Source organism: Mya arenaria, chromosome 12 (assembly GCF_026914265.1).
Source record: "Mya arenaria isolate MELC-2E11 chromosome 12, ASM2691426v1".
In the NCBI taxonomy this organism is placed as follows: Eukaryota; Metazoa; Mollusca; class Bivalvia; order Myida; family Myidae; genus Mya; species Mya arenaria.
In genome coordinates this window covers 20,507,464-20,525,993 of record NC_069133.1, presented here as the reverse complement: position 1 = coordinate 20,525,993, position 18,530 = coordinate 20,507,464, and the positions used below count along the sequence as shown (strand labels likewise).

General features: G+C 33.1%; 1 protein-coding gene across 10 annotated transcripts in view; it reads right to left on the bottom strand.

Annotated features, from left to right (window-relative positions):
- Positions 1 to 5,593: 5,593 nt before the first annotated feature.
- LOC128211453 (uncharacterized) overlaps positions 5,594 to 18,530 on the bottom strand; it is a 58,751-nt gene continuing 45,814 nt past the window's right edge. For 9 of the 10 annotated variants that reach the window (XM_052916253.1, XM_052916259.1, XM_052916258.1 and 6 more), the window contains 5 exons: positions 18,253 to 18,400; positions 17,625 to 17,709; positions 15,481 to 16,492; positions 11,334 to 11,489; positions 5,594 to 8,091 (listed from right to left, as the gene is read on the bottom strand). In XM_052916253.1, the coding sequence (XP_052772213.1) occupies positions 8,024 to 8,091; positions 11,334 to 11,489; positions 15,481 to 16,492; positions 17,625 to 17,709; positions 18,253 to 18,400 (1,469 nt within the window). In that variant the 3' untranslated portion in view covers positions 5,594 to 8,023. The remainder of the gene's footprint in view (positions 8,092 to 11,333; positions 11,490 to 15,480; positions 16,493 to 17,624; positions 17,710 to 18,252; positions 18,401 to 18,530) is intronic. The other variant, XM_052916261.1, reaches the window with a different exon arrangement.

Below are 18,530 nucleotides of genomic sequence, written 5' to 3'. Positions count from 1 at the left end.
CTTTGCTTATGTACACCTATCTTACAAACAGAAAACAACGGGTCAAACTTAATAACCTGTGAGTTGGACCCCATCCTGAAAGGCGTGCCTTAAGGATAACTATTAGGGTCTTTGTTTTTTAACATCTTTCTTAATGACATCTTTTTATCAATAAGGCAGCCTTATATAAGTGTGCAGATGCCCATACACTTTTCGTGTGTGAAAAAAATCCTGATGTTGTGAAGACCACTCTTGAAGAAGATAGTAAACTGATTGACTTCCAATCAAATACAGGCTAACCCTGACAAATTCTAAGCAATTTCAGTTGGTTCAAAGTATGTTAAAGAAAAAAGTCAATTCAACACTCTAAATCACATTATTGTTTGTGAAGAGCAAGTCGTTGAGGTAGATAGTTTAATAAATTTCGATACCCATATTTTTAAAATGTGCATGAAGTACCTAAACAATTGAATATCCTTTGAAAACTAAGCATTTTTTTGAAAATCAATGCTAAGATATTTTTTCAAATCTTTTTTCAGATATAATTTCAATTACTGTCCTGTTGAAAAAAAAATCAATATGGAGTTTTAATCAAAGCGCTTAAAGCGTTGAATGACTTTGGGCCTGCAACGTTTTGTGAGTATAGTCATGTATAATTGTAAAACATAATTATTAACATAAAAATCTTAAGATAGTATATGCTCGCTCATAATTTCCTTCGCAAAAAAATATTTTAAGTTGATTATCAATTAGATCATGTAGTATAAGTCACTTGAAATGTGGAATACGCCAAATAGTTACTTATAAGGTATGGAGTAATTCTCAATATCATATAAAATCTTATCTGGAGCTTTGGTTTCATAAACAATGCACTGCCACGGACAAAGCATCTAGGATTTTTTAGTAAAATCTACTCTACAATTCAAACTTGACTTATGCGTATTTAATTTACTACCAGGGTATGTCAGCTAAACCAAATTGCATCTCAACAAAATGCATTGGACATATCAATTAGGTTTATGTTTAGGCTTCCTTCTACAACGACACATACCTTACCGAATCACCCGAATTCCTTTTATTCCCTGTATTTTTGATGTACATGTATCTTAATAATGCCCTCAACCTATGATACAAAATGAACAGATTACTCATTTATAACCGTGTTTTTTTTTAAATATGCATTATGCTAAATGCTCAAGACTGTGGTCTGAAATTACTGAGACAAACTGTGAAATATTCACACACTTCCAGTTTTATTCGGCATTACATGGCTATGACACAAATTGTAGCAGGTCGACGATTTACACGATTTGATTTGAATGGTAAAAGTGTATAATATGCATTTAGCACTGGTTAAAGGTTGTTAGTATGTACTTACACAAGAGAATGGTCTTATGCGACACACATTTTACAAACACAAGTACAAACTAACATTCTCAAATAAAATATTAAGTAAGAGCCAATTTAAGCAATTTAAAACATAGAAAATATTACGAAAAATAAACTGATTGTAGGATAAAATGAAGTATCATAATTTTCATTTAAAACATTATGGTTTGATATCTTACGCCTAATTAGCATTTAATTGCATCATAATACGTTCCATATTTTTTCCGGGTTTTAACGAGTTCTCAGAGTTTATTGCCGGGGAATAAACCTGTCCGAATGCGATGACCCAGATTCTATTTTTAATTACAATGTACATGTAGATATTATCGGTCCTCGGCCGCAGCCTAATCTAAACACAGGTATATAATACATGTATTTATTTCATTCAGTACGCGTTCATTTTGAAACTATTTTCGGATTCTGCTTTTTGTGTTGCATTCTGTAACTCGCCGATATTGAAATAATTGCTTTTTGTACAATCTTTATTGCGTTATATTACGCAAAACGCAGCTTATACGAACTATATTAATTAACCGCATAACATAGATTGAAAACTCCTAACAGCGCTACTTTTAGCTAGCTAATTAATATGCAGAGCGCAGTCCGTAGCTATTGAAGCAGATTGCTTACTAGGTATTTTCGATGTAAATGTTAATGTAAATTAGGTCGTTCACTACGCCCGTGCGCGCATTAATTCGCCAAAAGTTAAAAATGTTATGTCGATCTGCCGACGCGATTTCCGAGATACGGTTATAAAAGTCTGCAGGCCTAGCGGCCTACAGCCTAAAAATTGTCTTTAATGATTACACCTCATCTTATGAAAATCTTCTTCATAAAGTTCAATTGCCAACATTACATCTGAACAGGATAAGAAACATCACTATTGAAACTTACAAATGTATGTACGGTAACTCAACGTTATGTGTTGAAAATATTGTAGCATGTACGACATGTGTAACTGTGCCATCAGTAAGAACAACTACATATGGGAAGAACTCTTTCCGCTTGAGCCCAAGTCAGGAATGGAACAGGCTCTCAAAGGAAATGAGGTGCTCTCAAAACTAATTAGAATTTAGAAGACTGATCCGCACCTGGACAGGTCACTCTTGTAAATGGGGTGCAGGTCACTCTTGTAAATGTTCTTTGTGTAAATTATCTTTTTCAAAAAGATTTTTATAGGGAACTTTGGTAAAAAAACAAAAATATAATTTATAACATTTTTTTACCAACTACACTACTATACCATACTGTTTTCCCATTGACATAATGCTACTTAAAATCTTTGAATTTTAAAATTTATCGTATAAAATTCCTAAATTTATATTCTTGAAAGAACTATTAATACAGTCGTATGCTAACGCACAATTTGCCCGTATCAAAAATAAACGTTTAATTTAGTTTTAAGTAACGATTCATTTTGGGAGTAAAACATACACTCTTGGTGACACGTTTTGTGGAATTTCACAAAAGACGATTTTATTCTATACCGTTGTATATCCTACCCACATCAACATAAAAACAATAAGAAAACGTATTTTATATAGTATATATATTAAGTTTTAATTTAATGTACAATATGAATTTATTACAGTCAATATTTGCAGATAGAAATGTTATAAAAGGTGTTCCACGTGACATCCGTTTTGGGAAATTATGACGGCAAGTCTTTTTTTAAATTGCTGATTACATTACTGCACGATTCTCTGTCAATTGCGCGAATTTCCCTCCTGATTGCACTTTATAGTTCATCAGTATTTGCAGGGGTAGGGTTATACACTATATCTTTCAAATAACTCCACAAGAAAAAGTCTAAGGGATACAAATCAGGCGAGTCTGTTGGCCATTCCTAGGCTGTGCGGAATAATTTAAAATTTCGTCCAAATGTTTTTGATAGCCAATCAATTACTGCACCTGTTTGTGGAGTCGCCCCATCTTGCTGAAACCATGTATCGTCTATATTCACACATTTACTATTCAATGCTGGAATGAATTTCTTTTTCAGAACATTCAGGTAGCGATCCTTATGTATAAACTCAGCATTACCCCCATCATCTTCGAAAAAAAAAGGGCCGACAATATCGTCATTACTTGTGTCGGCCCAAGCGGTAACCTTTTCCGCATGCAATGGTTCTCAGTACTCCAATATCTAAAATTCATCTTGTTGACCCGGGCATTTAGATAGAAATGGGCTTCATCTGAAAACCACAGTTTATCAACGATATCACAACGAGAATTCATCCATCTAGCAAATGACAGGCGACATGCGATATCAGTTGGTTTCAAATGCTGCATTATGGAAACCTTATAAGGCACACGTTTCAAATCGAATTTCAACATTCTGAAGACACTAGTAGAGTTAGATATATCTCCAAGTATTCTTCGTACTGACCTTTGTGGTGTTTCACCTATAGCAGTATTTAACTGTCCCGAGGTTGGATTGTTTTTTTTTTCATCGCTTCACAACAGTTTTAAGTGATCTACTTTCGTATTATAGTTTTACAACTTCACAACACTGATCTTTGGTCGGTGCCATTATGCTAATAAGCCGAAGGGAATGACGTCATTGATGACGTCATGACGTTGCCATTTTCCCGTACTTTTACATTGGTGCAAAAATATCATTTAAATGCTTAAAAATGATGCTTATATAGTTTGATTATCATATAAATTGGCAGTAATATGACAATTTCTTATAAGGACAGATATTATGAAATACCCTGTAATAGTTGGCAGTTCTGGGCACTTTTAAGCCTCTTTTTATTCTTATGATATTTATCTTACCGAAAAGGTAACGCGAATTGCTAAATAATTATCGCAAAATAAAGTGGTTAACACGAATCAATTCGCGAACGTTAACAGGTTATCTTAGAGCAGTTATATGCCACCATTTTTTTTTAAAAATAAAAAGTTATTTAATAAAATAATCAAAAATAGTGGATGAAATTCAATTCCTGGGTACAAATCAGCATATTTTTTTTTAAATAACTGCATTCACCGCAAAGCCTCAAGACATTGTTGATTGGGTAGTTCTGACAATTTTGACACATTTACCTATTCATTTCGTATAAAAACATTTTCGAGAAAATAATTATGCTTAGGATCGGACACCTGATCAAATCTTCTTTCATAAAAATACTTCACTCCTAATTACAGCTCAACATATTGCAACGGTTACATGAATTATGCTTGCTAAATATTCAACCTCAAAACTAAATAAAAAATGATTATTTTGAACATTTTTAGTTTTGGTCATTCAAACGACGTTTGCACTGTATGCGTTTATTTCCAGGTCACCAGTTCATTGTTAAGTTTTATTGTGTAATGTATGTTTGTTATTCATGTCGGATTATAGCCCATTGAGCTCATGTTTCTTGTTATCATAAACCCGACTTTAAGCACAGATTTTTGTACCTCGAATCCTGACGTATCTTGTTGAAAAAATATGGCTACTAAGAACATTCCATTATGGTTGTACCAAGTTCTTAATTGTGTTCAAATAATTATAGTTCACAATGTTAAATAAATGATGTATGAGTTTAAATTATACGTTCGCTCGTATTAACATAATTATTACAGTCGTCTAATGTATCACAATTAACTTTTAGCAAGTAGTTGAAGCAAATGGTTCGAACAGAAAATCATACTTTATTAGCCATTTATAAAGTGGTTTATATTTGCAAAATATAAAATTATTATAAGTTTCTTCATTGTATTTTTGCCTTGGAGGTTGGAGATATCGCAACTGTAATTGGTTTAATGTAACCGTGGCTATTGCTGTCCGACTTTGTGATCGCTTTTCAACTTACAACCTTTTTTTAATTTAAAACTTAAAAAAATAATCCGTCTGGCAAAACCTATATCTGCTAGACATTTTCAACCATCTCGGAGTTACTCTTCTTATTCCTTTTCGTCACAAATGAACTGCGGAAACTTGGCTGTGCAAATATAAAGTTAACATATACTAATAACACTTTTAATTAACCAGGCATGATTCTTCAGGATAAACGCAGATTCTGTTATATATGCTACTGCGGTTTGCTACCACTAAATAAATGTAAGACTAATAGTATTTATACTTGTTCTTCTTTTCTTAATATAACTTCAAATATACAGCCGCTAAATACAAAGTAAATCCGGTTATATTGGTTTGCGTTAAGTGATCTTTATAATATGCCAGCATCGAATTCATCAAGTAATAGTAGTACACAGCGAAATAACTATTCGGTTTCAGTTTATGAGTTTTATTCTACAATGCTCAAATATAAAGTAGATACAATACAATATACAGAGCAAATAAAACTTTTTTGCATTTTTCTATACAATGATACACAAAAATTTGACAAAAAAATATTGTAAGCATGTATTCTTTTGTTTAATCATAAATGAAAAACATGTATTTTATTGTTTTATCATACATGTATGCACTTGACATAAATATATGTTTGCAACAGATACTAAACTATCAATAACGATACAACGAAGAACACTACTTAGTCTACTAGTATTTTTTAACCAATACTAGATATAAACTTAAGATTGAACTCTGACGAATGACGACACTCCATGCATGATGATTTTAATTGTGAAGACGAATGCTTCAGCTACATTGATTCTCTTTGCGTGTGCACGTTTTTTAAAGAAGTATTGATATGAACACCGCCATACTACATACATATTACTTTTCGAAGCAATGAATGCATATGCTGCAATCTGAGTGTGCAGAACAACGAATATACTAGCAACATTCTCTATCACATTGAATGCAGTATCAGTCAGAGTTGTGAAAACAAAAGAAGTAATAAAATATTTAAGTTTTCATCATACTCATTGAATTCGATCTACTATAATGTACATGCACAAATAACATGATAAAATGGAATAACAGTTTAAAAAAAATAAACATGGTTTAACGAGTGTTTGGTCATCTAAGCTCTTCAATGAAAGTGCAGGATTTATCTAATATAAATTTTATTTTTATTACATAAAAATATTAGCTTTATTGGAAAAGGGGTAAACACGGTCATCGACACCTTCTTCTATATATACTTATATGTAGATAACTGTGTTCACTATTTCTGCCGCCTTCATATGTATGTTTCAACACAATATTTGAAAGAGATGACAATTAATGAATTCTACAAACAAAAGAAAACGTCGTTCTAGGCTCAAGCTTGTGGAATATTCGTTCGACGGACAAACATACCGCTACAATATTATTTTCTGTAACATTTATCATAATTAGTAAACCTTTTTGACAGATATTAAAAAAATCACGCATTTTTATGACATGGTCTACATATCGCATTGTTGGGGTTCTTTAATGCATGTGTCCACGAACTTCCTTCAGGGAACCAGCATGATTTCCAGTGAAAAAGAGAACGATATTAATTTGGAAAAGCATGACGAAATAATGCTATTTAAAGAATAACACCAGCAAAAAAAACTTGAAAACATACAATGCATACTATGGTAAGGAAGGTTATAGAACGAACAAATTCAATTTACATATAATAAGAAAAAGTGACAAATCAGTACACCTTAAATAAAATTTAATATACGAACAAGCAAATGTAATACACTCTGCCAGTTGTATTGCCTAAACACAACGTGACTACTATATAAGGAATTGTGATGTCATTATCAGACTATGAACGCAATTGGGCTGGTTTAAGTCTGTAGAGCCAAATTGTGTTCATATCCCTGAGAATGACATCAATTACGCAAATCATTACGTATATTTACACCAATTGTTCATTATATCATTCAAAATTTGTTAAAAAATACTACGTTTCATTAAAAACACTTCAATTCTTTCTCACCCATTCTGTAAATAGAACGACCCGAACGTAACCCGAAACATTTTATCAAATGACGTCACCATAACGTGGGAAAAGGCTATCACTCCAAATCACTTTAAACGTAAAATTGAAACACCAATGACAACAATACATTTAACATAGCATGAATTTTCACTCACTAACATGTTGAATTAAGTGTTTTGCTGAAACATTTCAAACAAAAACAAGATAAATACTTTTCAATTTGCACGCATATTGTTATTCGATGACTCACGATCCGAACATATGCGTATATATTGCGTTCATCGGCTGATAGTTGTAATTGCAATTCATTTAAGGAATGGAAGTTGAGGTGTCGATGTAGGTTTTTGACTGCTATAGATCAATGAAAAGTACAGAATATTTCTTTTATCTTAAACAAATGGAAATACGATGATTCGCCGGCTGTCTTAACAAACATATATCGTTAAGACAAATCATACGGATTACAAAAAAATTAAAGCTGAACGTAAGCATTGAAAAATATTTTTTCTAAATATGAATGTTCTGTATACTCATTTAGTACTCGACCTCATACAGTTATATACAGTTCTTCACTTAATAAATTACTTACATAAACCAGAAAAGAGTAGACACCCCAAAGCAGCAATCAGTTTCCGCCTTGGAAGATTACAATACTTGTATTTGCATTCGATACCGTTTAGCACCTTCAAACTACTGTTATATGATTTTTTAATAATGCTTTTAATTGACTGTTCATTTATTGACAGCTTTTGTAGAAATATTTCTGATCGCATGGAAACATACAACGTCTTGAGCATTGACTGGCCTTCGTATGCAGATAATTTTGGCCGGACTCAAAGGGATGTCTCCGTCATTGATGAAACATTGCCTGTAGACGAACCGGAACGACCTCTTAATGCAGCTTAAATATAAAAAGAACACATACAATACCTCTTCATCGATTATAATGCTTGCTATTTCATTAGTTTTTATACTTAAAGACAAATAATTTCGATTAGGTTCTTCATTTGTATCTATTGCTTATATAATGTTTTTTTTTTCTTTCTGTATATTGTTGTGTAATTTTTATGTAATAAGTTTGTGGCACTACCTCGACTAGAATGACAATTGTTCCGTGATATGGGAAATGGTACCTTTAAAGTTGCATAACAGTTTCATGGGTTTTAAATATCCTTTTGGTAAAGAAGAGCTGTCGTAAGACAGCGCGCTCGACGACGCCGCTTTGACTTAGAAGTGAACACAAAAACGATGTTATATTACTAATTAAGTTTGGTCTCTTTATGTCACCCCTAACTAAAATTATTCGATGTATAAGGTGACTTTCATGCTGCCCTCCCACCAGCCCGCCCGAACAATGACGCAAGTCAATCAAATAACTTGATTTCCCATTATGAAAATGTTGTTAAGAATATACAAATATGCCTTTCAAAAGAAATTCAAATAAAAAATCAAAAAAATCAAGGGCCCTAATTTGTATTTAGGGTTAATATGGAGTAATGTTTCTTGTTGTAAGATGGTCGTTATTTTTTTTTAAATTTATTAAGTGCATTAAATGAAAGGTATAGACGTTGTTGTTTTTTTATTAAAATCCCAACTTGCCCTTAACTTTTACTTGCCCTAAAACTTTAACCTAAGTCAATCAGGGGCCATAACTTGTATTATGGATAATATGGAGTTATGTAACCTCATTTGGTGATGGTCCTGAACAATTATGTAAAGTATTAAGTCAATTGAATGAAGGGTATAGAAGTTATTAATAAATGTCCCAACCTGCCCTAAAACTTTAACCTAAGTTCGATAGTCAATCAGGGGCCATAATTTGTATAAAAGATAATATGGAGTTCTCTAACCTCATTATGTGATGGCTCTGAACAACTGTGTGAAGTATTAAGTCAATTGACTAAATGGTATCGGACTTTTCAGTGAAAATCCCAACTTGCCCTAAAACTTTAACCTGCCCTAAAACTTTAACCTAAGTCAATCAGGGGCCATAACTTCTATTAAGGATAATATGGAGTAGTATAAAGAAAGTTGAACGAAGGGTATAGAAGTTATTAATAATTATCCCAACCTGCCCTTAAACTTTAACCTAAGTTCCATAGTCAATCAGGTGCCATAATATGTGTAAAGGATAATAAGGATAATATGGAGTTATCTAACCTCATCATGTGATGGCCCAGAACAACTGTGTGAAATATTAAGTCAATTGAATGAAGGGTATTGGACATATAAGTGAAAATCCCAACTTGCCCTAAAACTTTAACCGGACGCCGACGCCGACGCTGGGGCGAGTAGTATAGCCCTCCTTATTCTTCGAATAGTGGAGCTAAAAATGCTTGTTTCGCTTGTCTCCTTTTAAAAAAGTAAGAACCTCTGTCTTTCCGTGGCTTTATATATTCTAAAGACAGTTTTTAATAGAACTATGCTTTCATTTATCTGTAATAACGTAATATAGAAAAATATATTGTTGTGTGATATTGCTATCAAATCTAACAGTAGCATATTTATAGAGGATATCACACGAGTGTCATTCGATACGTAATTATTAAATAAATTTTCTAAATTTTATCAAAATGAGCCCCGGTGAGTTTCTATCAACTTCAGTGGACGGATTCAATTAATATCGCATTGAATGACCACAAATGTATAAATATATAATGCTTTTCGATGAAATATGGAGTGATATCAGTGAAATTACGAGAGTGAAAAAATCAATTTGATATTTTTCACTACAAAATAAGGAGAGAAAGTATTAACTTTCAGAACTACTTTTAAAATCCATTGCAGTTACTTACCCTTGATCAAAAGGGAACACTTAACTTTGAACCAGAAAATGTTATACAAGATTAAGTTAAGACATATTTGGAAATTAACAACTAACTGTGTAATAGGAAAAATGGTTAAACTTTTGCTTTTATACCAAACAAAATACAGACAAAAACAAGTGTTCGAACATAAATTGAATGTAATATCATCCTTCAAATGTATTTTAAACTTTTTGCGGTTGTAATACGTAAAGCGGACTTCCCGGAAAATCGACACAACAAATTACGGATTAAATGATTTTTTTTACCCCACCAACGCTGCAAACTTTGTCAACAAACTAGCGTGGTTCTTATCATTACCTGGAAAACGACCCGTCTTCAAGCGAAACATACTAGTCTCTGACAGTAGGATGACTGAATATCCACGTATCATGAAACACACTCTTAAACTAAGAAAAATGTTTTACATCAAATGATTATCCGCAATTGTTTTGCTAACACATTCGACCCATCAGATTTGCATTCAATAAATGGCGGCGTAGTAATTTGGTTATGAATTCATTCCCCGCTTAAAATAGAAGTGTTTTTGATGTAATATATTTGCACTAAAAGGCGAGCGAATAATAAAATGTAAAAAAGAACATCAGAGAACTTTTCCTCAACAAACCGGAAATAAAAAATTGACAGCTATAATTTTGCGTGAGGGGCGTCCCATGGGTAACATGTATCTTTGATTTGTACTTCAGAAATAAGCTATACAAAATGTATACAACATTTAACTTGAACCAGAAAAAAGGTCTGGTGGGCCTGTTTTAATCAGTTAATGTTCACCAACACAACAACAGCCATTAACATTATCATTTTTGCAACCCAATGCCGGGCTACAGTTTGTCCAGTCTCTGCATTTACCCTGAATGAATATAAATGGAAAATTGACATGAAAAAAATTAATTCCATTAAAATTCATATTGATGTGTAGAAGCGATTAAATTCATTGAATAAAAGTTTGTATACCATTAATCATTTTACCATTGTGGTTTAAAACCGCACATTTAGCACAAAACCGGGCGTAGCTTATCGATATAACTTTCAGTCAAATACTCAGGTTTGTAACATAAAGAAATGACAATATAATGCTCAAAATACGCGCCATGTGTTATATCTGAAGAGTGAATAGTGAACAAAATGGCGTCATACAAGTTTTCTTTAGAATACCGACCTTGGCCATTTTCATATACTAGTTTTTGTTTTGTGATATTACTTGATATATATGACTACCATTGGTGCAAATGCTTTGTAAAAAAAGTAACATTTTATTACCTAGATACAAATGGACTTCAAAACATGGTAATAGTTTTAATAATTGCTTTTACAATACCTTGAAACACTTGTGTCACAATCAACATCTTTTCTTTGTCTGAATCCACAATATGAACATTGAAACTCTTGTTAGACGGCCATTTGAATACATCGAATACTGCCCTGTAGTATTCGGATGCGCACAGTCTAATTCCGAACCCAGATTTGGTCGTATCTGTTATCAAATAAGACTATCACGAGTGTGCCAAATGATCATTTTAACATTTTATGATTAAGTCGAACAACATGCAATTTATGAATAACATAAAATACACAAGTGCTAGTTAATAATACAATACACTAAAATACAACACAAGGATCTTTATTATACTCCGGTAATACACGCATACACACATGACGGCAAAAAAAGATTGGGTAACAGTGCCAATAAGAGCTTCATAATACTAATACGAAGAATGATGACTTTATCTTGAGTGGAGGAAATAAAAACAATGTGTTTGTATATTATATGTCCTTGGTAATGGAAAAGAGGGAGTTATTTTAACTTAATTACCAGAATGAAAGGGATATACAATGGATTGCCAGATTACAAACACTGTGCCTTGTACAAAATTAACGTATAAATAAGTTGCAAACGGTATGAGGGAAATGTGGTTCGTCCATTTAAAAGATCTGGATATATCATACATGTATTGCATTTAAGAATGGATATCCAGAATTTCATCATTTTACATTGATATCGCCCAGTATCACCATATAGCATATAACTTATCTAACTTGTAAGAATAAAGCACATTGTTACTATGAGTAAGTAAATGATATATGAAGCTGATGTTTCAATAGATGGAAAGGTTACAAGTAAAAAAAATATAAACACTACATGTTATTTTCAAAAAATCCCGAAGGGTTCTTACAATATTTAAGTTGGGGTTATATAACTTGTGACGAAAAAGCCCACTGTTACCATGAGCTAGAGTATTATGAACTGTCTATATATATCACTTTATAATATTACTTCTATGCGGGCAAAAGTGACACATAGCTAATGTTTACCACCGGCGAGACATCAAATATGTATAAAATCCACATATTTTAGCGATTTTGATCTGTAAGGATGACCTTGACCTTCCAAAATATTTAATAAGTATTAATTTAGGAAACTTTCTCATCGAGCTCTTCAAAGTGAAATTTCGTTTATATATATATATATATATATATATATATATATATATATATATATATATATATATATATATATATATATATATATATATATATAATTTGTTGATAACTAACAACCACCTTTTTATATGATAGTACATACTTTTGGGGACAGAACATCGCACTTTTTTACTTTTCAAATATGCGATGATTGAGATTACATTTACAGTTACCCCGTTAGATCGCTATCCAATGGACTTGCTAAAATACTTCGTAAATATCAAGCCTAGCGGGGATTCTGACAAAGAGTTAGAGGAAATCGGTCCTTTACATCAAGTTCAAACCAACGAGTAAAACGAGCAAAGCGATATCGAGCCAACGTGTTTCGACTGTATTGTCATTTAATCTTTACTATGGAGCATTGAGAGAGAAGAGAACATATGGCATACTCGGCAAGCCTACCCATGGTACTCTACAAGTTTGTAAAGTTTGATGGAAATGCCAATAATGGTTAGAAAGCTATGGCTGAGACGTGACGTTTCTATGAAATCTGCATTGTGGAACATAAAACAAGTAAATCCGTAACCTTTCAGACGGGATAACACAGTTTATGCGCGAATTCCAATGGTGATTTACAATTATTTGAAGATTGATTGAAATCAAATCAATTATAATTACAACGTTTTGAGTGATGGACGAACGAACACTGTGACTTCTATATGCAAAAGGTATGACATATTGTACAACACTGTTAATAAAAACTCAAATACTTAGTTGAGATGTGGATCGATCAATAAATATAGAGTAAAAGACATAACTTTGACTTGTACGAACGAACATCACCTCTCAATATCCATGCCATTGCTCTTAAATTGGTTACGTTTTTTGGCGTGCATGGTCCAAATTGTCGTTATCCGAGTAACTTTTATGCTAAAACACACGCAAACATCACGAAAGCGCAAGAACTATTGATAATGTAGATCACTTACAGCAACAGGTAAATGAAAAAACACGGTGCCGACGTAGTTCTCTGAACATGTTTAGATTTTTTAGTGCATTTCCAAGTATTGAGATATACTTTTGGTACATTACGGGAAAACATGCTTTCCGACAAAATATTTATCATATTCTCAAATGCCATTAATCCTACAGACAGAGCAACATATGTATGACTCATCGCTTTAAATAGTGTATAACTTCAAAATTTTTACATAATTTTAAAATATCAATCGCTTAAAATAACACGATCATTACATCTCAAGAAAAAAAACAATTCACATTGCTTCCATCGACACAGTTTTGTTATTTTGCTGTTGATTTCAGGTGAGTGAATACTGTGAATGTGAAATGCGGTTTAAAAGGCGGGAAAACTGACGGATGATCGAAAAGCCGTGACATGTAAAGTATGGTTCCGGCTTTTATTAGACCTTCTCATGACCAAAACAATGTTTGTTCAATTTTGTAAAAAGTTAAAATCCTTTTTCTTAAAGGGAGAGCAGATGAATTTTTTTTGTTTGATAGATAATGAAATCTGAAGAGCCAATACTCCGGAGTATTAGAATCGGTCAGGTTTGTTATCGATATTGCGGAGGCATTTTATGATAATGAGTATCGAATTTTGTCATAAAAGCTATATGTAGGTTAAATTAATTTTCGACCATTTAAAGCACAGTAGTTATAATTAATACCATGTACATCGTATCGGGTTTAAAGGGTAAGACTATGGTATTCTATACTGCAATTTTAGAAAACAAGAGGGCCAAGATGGCCCTATATCGCTCACCTCAGTAAAACTTAGACTTGTTGATTATTAAAGGGCAATAACATGGATTTGGCTTCTCTAATGTAGTATGCCCATTCACATTCTCACCAAATTTTGCGATAATTGCACAAATGCTTAAAAAGTTATTGATAGGACAAGAGCAATTTTAGGTAATTTCTTTGATTAAAGCGCAATAAGTCTAGGGTAACTACAGCAATTTTGCTAATTATCATGACGTTCATACACATTCTGACCAAATTTGGTCATGATTGGACAAAGGGTTCAAAAGTAATTGATCGGACTACATACTGGATGGTGCCTGTCTGCCCTTCCTTACACCATAGAACTAGTATATGTCAAGTTTTTTTTAAACACATAAAAAATCAAAATTAACTTACAGTGAATAAGTTCAAGAAGTTTGAAGTTGGTACCTTCAATGTTTTTTAAAAATAAAATAACAATAAAAAAACTACAGATGACCCATATTCGAACTTGACATAAAAATTATCGAAACAACCTTTCTGACAAATTTCCAGGATATCTGGGCTGAAAATGTTACCTCTAGAGTGTTAACAAGGTTTTTCTATATTTGCGCTCTGTGACCTAGTTTTTGACCCCAGATGACCCATATTCGAACTTGAGCTAGAAACCATCGAAACAACCTTTCTGACAAATTTCCAGAATATTTGGGCTGAAAATGTTACCTCTAGAGTGTTAAAAAGGTTTTTCTATATTTGGGCTCTGTGACCTAGTGTTTGACCCCAGATGACCAATATTCCAACTTGAGTTAGAAGTCATCGAAACAATTTTTTCCGACAAATTTCCAGGATATCTGGGCTGAAAATGCAACCTCTAGAGTGTTAACAGGGTTATTCCATATTTGGGCTCTGTGACCATGTTTTTGACCCCAGATGACCAATATTCGAACTTGAGCTAGAAATCATCAAAACAACCTTTCTGACAAATTTCCAGGATATTTGGGCTGAAAATGTTACCTCCAGAGTGTTAACAAGTTTTTTTTCCCATATTTGGGCTCTGTGACCTAGTTTTTGACCCCAGATGACCCATATTCAAACTCGTCGGAGTAATTACTGGGACAAACATCCTGACCAAGTTTTGTGACAATTAAGGCAAAAATGTGACCACCAGAGTGTTAACAAACTAAGTGTGGACGGACGACAGATGACGGACGACGGACAATCATCAATCCTAATAGCTCACTCTCAGCCTATGGCTAAGTTGAGCTAAAAAGCGAGTAGTATAATATGGAACCCGCTCTTACCTGAACCGACACATGACAACGCAATATCTGTGCAGCTGTGTGATATTGCTTCTTTGAAACAGGTTACTAATGCATTCTTGATTCGGCATAATTCACTTCTTTGGGTTTCATTCCTTTTTGAGTTACGAGGTAATCGAATGTGTCCAATATACTGTCTACGTGCGAGATTTGTGCGAATTACTCTGCATTCACCTTCCGTAATTTCGCCATTTTTTCTGATCGATTCTTCGCATATTTTGACATACTTTTCTCCTAGCATCTTCTTCCAAACATTTCCCAAACCGTGTTCATTACGTATTCTAGCACATGAAGGCACTATGATGAATTCTGCATCCACATTTTGCATGTCTCCAATCTCTAAATGTAACTGAACATTCCCTTTTGTCATGCGTGTGCTTGTTACCGTTGTTTCTTGGACAGTCAAAATATGTTTGAAAGCATCCAATAAAAGTGACCTTTCTGTAGCCCATAGAGCAAAATATGGCCGGTCAGTTGTAACACATACATGACCAGCCCAGTTGGTTTGCGAAAATTGCTCGGATAAAAAGCGAGCTTCCTCTTCTGATTTGCAAAAAATCTGTTCCATTTTGACTTCATTAAAAATGGCTTCAACTGAGTTTTTAACGTGTTCTGAATGATGGATGGGACACGTCAAAACAAATGCATTGTTTTTATATTCAGCTGTTCCATTGAAATCAAATTTTGTTAAAACTTGATTACATACTAATGTGTATATTCCAATATTCATTTCTATTTCAATGGTCACTGTCGGAACGGCAATACCTTGACTCATTCTTTGCAAAATATCCATATCTAAAAACTGTCGTTTATTCAGAAACGACTCCAATCGAGTTACAGATGTAACGCAACCAAATACTTCAACGTCATTGTTCTTCTTCAATATCACGGTAACATGAAAGTTTTCTTCAATATATTTCTTCCAATCCTTCAATCGTGATTGCATGTAGGCTACAATTCCAGAATTTAATGTTGCAGATACCTCTAAAAGATTCTGAAGAATGAAAATGCCCGTATTCAATATAATAATTACTCTCACACCGATGGGCCTCAGTAATACAATCGAGTGTACTGATCAATTATGTTTACAGTCAAATGAATACCCTTAGATTTACCCTTTATATTACAATATCTGGGGTACGTACCACAACTCGTCAACAATATGTAACAAAATACTATGCACACAAAGGATCTTCAATCTGATTGAACTAGTTTTTCATTTGTGACCATTTCATTTTCTTTATCAGAGACAAGATATGAAATAAACTTCCTTTCTTGTTCAATATATCTTACGTATTGTTATGCAACTCAAAAAGGAGTCGCTCATGTTTTTCACCAAATTCATTTTCCCGGCAATGCATCTCATAACACTAATATCAAAACTATTTTACTCTTGATGCCGAAATTGCATAATAATATACTTAAAGGGGCTGTACTCCGTATGATAATATAGCAAAAAAATATAGAAAACTATTGAAAACTGACACAAACTTGGCATCGATGTGTACAGTCCCTTTAAAGTATAAAAAATATTCTGGTTTAACTTGGGTGCAAACCCACGCCGGTACATTGATGGGACAATAAGGCAATTACACTTCGAGCGCACAAGGATTCATACACATTCATAAGAATAACAAAACATTTTAAAATTTTGTTTTATAGCATTACTCACGCTTTTCCTAAATCATAGACTTCAAAGACTATATTTGAGTATATATCAGCATTTGTTGAATGGTTCAAGCCGGCATTATCTTAGTTTTAACACTTCTAAATAAAATCATTAGCAAGCCCCTTTAAAGATGAAATCTCACTCCAATATACCAAAAAGGATGAAAAATGCCCTAGTCATTGGTTCTTATTAAGGATACCGAGATTAATTTTAAAGAAATGTTCAGAAAACACGGTATTTCCACCTTATGAGACGATCGAAGATCACAGTAAATCTTTTTTAAGCACTCACCATTTTTTTAATTTTGTGCATTTTCAGCTATTAAATACACGGTAACAATCTTGTTATCAGAATATCAAAATTATATGTATTAATTCTGAATAATAGTCACTTTAACAGGCTCATTTGAATTCTTATTTAAATCATTTTTCTGTTTATTGATCCGTTTTACACTTACTTCCTGCGTGTCATCTGTTTTCTCAAGATGTTCGTCTTGAGCTTCTACTGCAACATTTTGCTTCTGTTGTTCAGCATTTTCCTTCCTTGAGTTAAACAATTTAACAGAAACTCAAAGATTTGTGTAGACATCAAATTAAGCCTTTTGCCTTCCCTCACGCAAGTTGTAATGATTTAAATGTTTAATCTTAGTTTTATTTATACTTCGGTCTATATATATATAATGATAGTATTATATAAGGTTCGGTCTTTATGCCGCTGACAATGCTGCATCGAATATTACTTGCAATGGCAGTTTTATTCCAACACAAAACGTAACACATATACATACCGCTGGCTTAACAGTATTGTAAGACAACATTTTCTTAAGAAATTGAGTTTCACTCAGATCATTACATTGGTAGACTTTAGTGGGATCATGAAATAATGTTCTATAGATTATATTAGCCTTAATTTATGATCAGGATAATCAGGAAAGCGTAAACGACAATAATATTTTATAATCTTTATGCATGCTCATCTACCTTTCATTCTGTAATTGATGACCATTGATATATTGTTTAGTTTGCGCTATACACAGGCATACTCAAAGAATAATCGTTTTCAAAAGCTCCCAGATAAAGTATTACCTTTCGTCTAATTCAGCTCTTTTTTCTAGCTCTGTTAACAAACGTCCAATTTGTTGGCAAGCAAGATCTAGATAATTTTCACTTTTCCCAACCAGCTCGACGGATAAATTCTGTTGACCGCTCTCATATGACCACTCTAAACCACTTTCTGAAATCAAATCGAACAATCAAATTTTGATCTACGTTGCAGGGTAAGCATAAAAAGAGTTCATTTACATGTGTCATTTTCCTGATTCTGTTGAAATTAAGGAGTGAGACTCTTTTTGGAAATAAAGGCA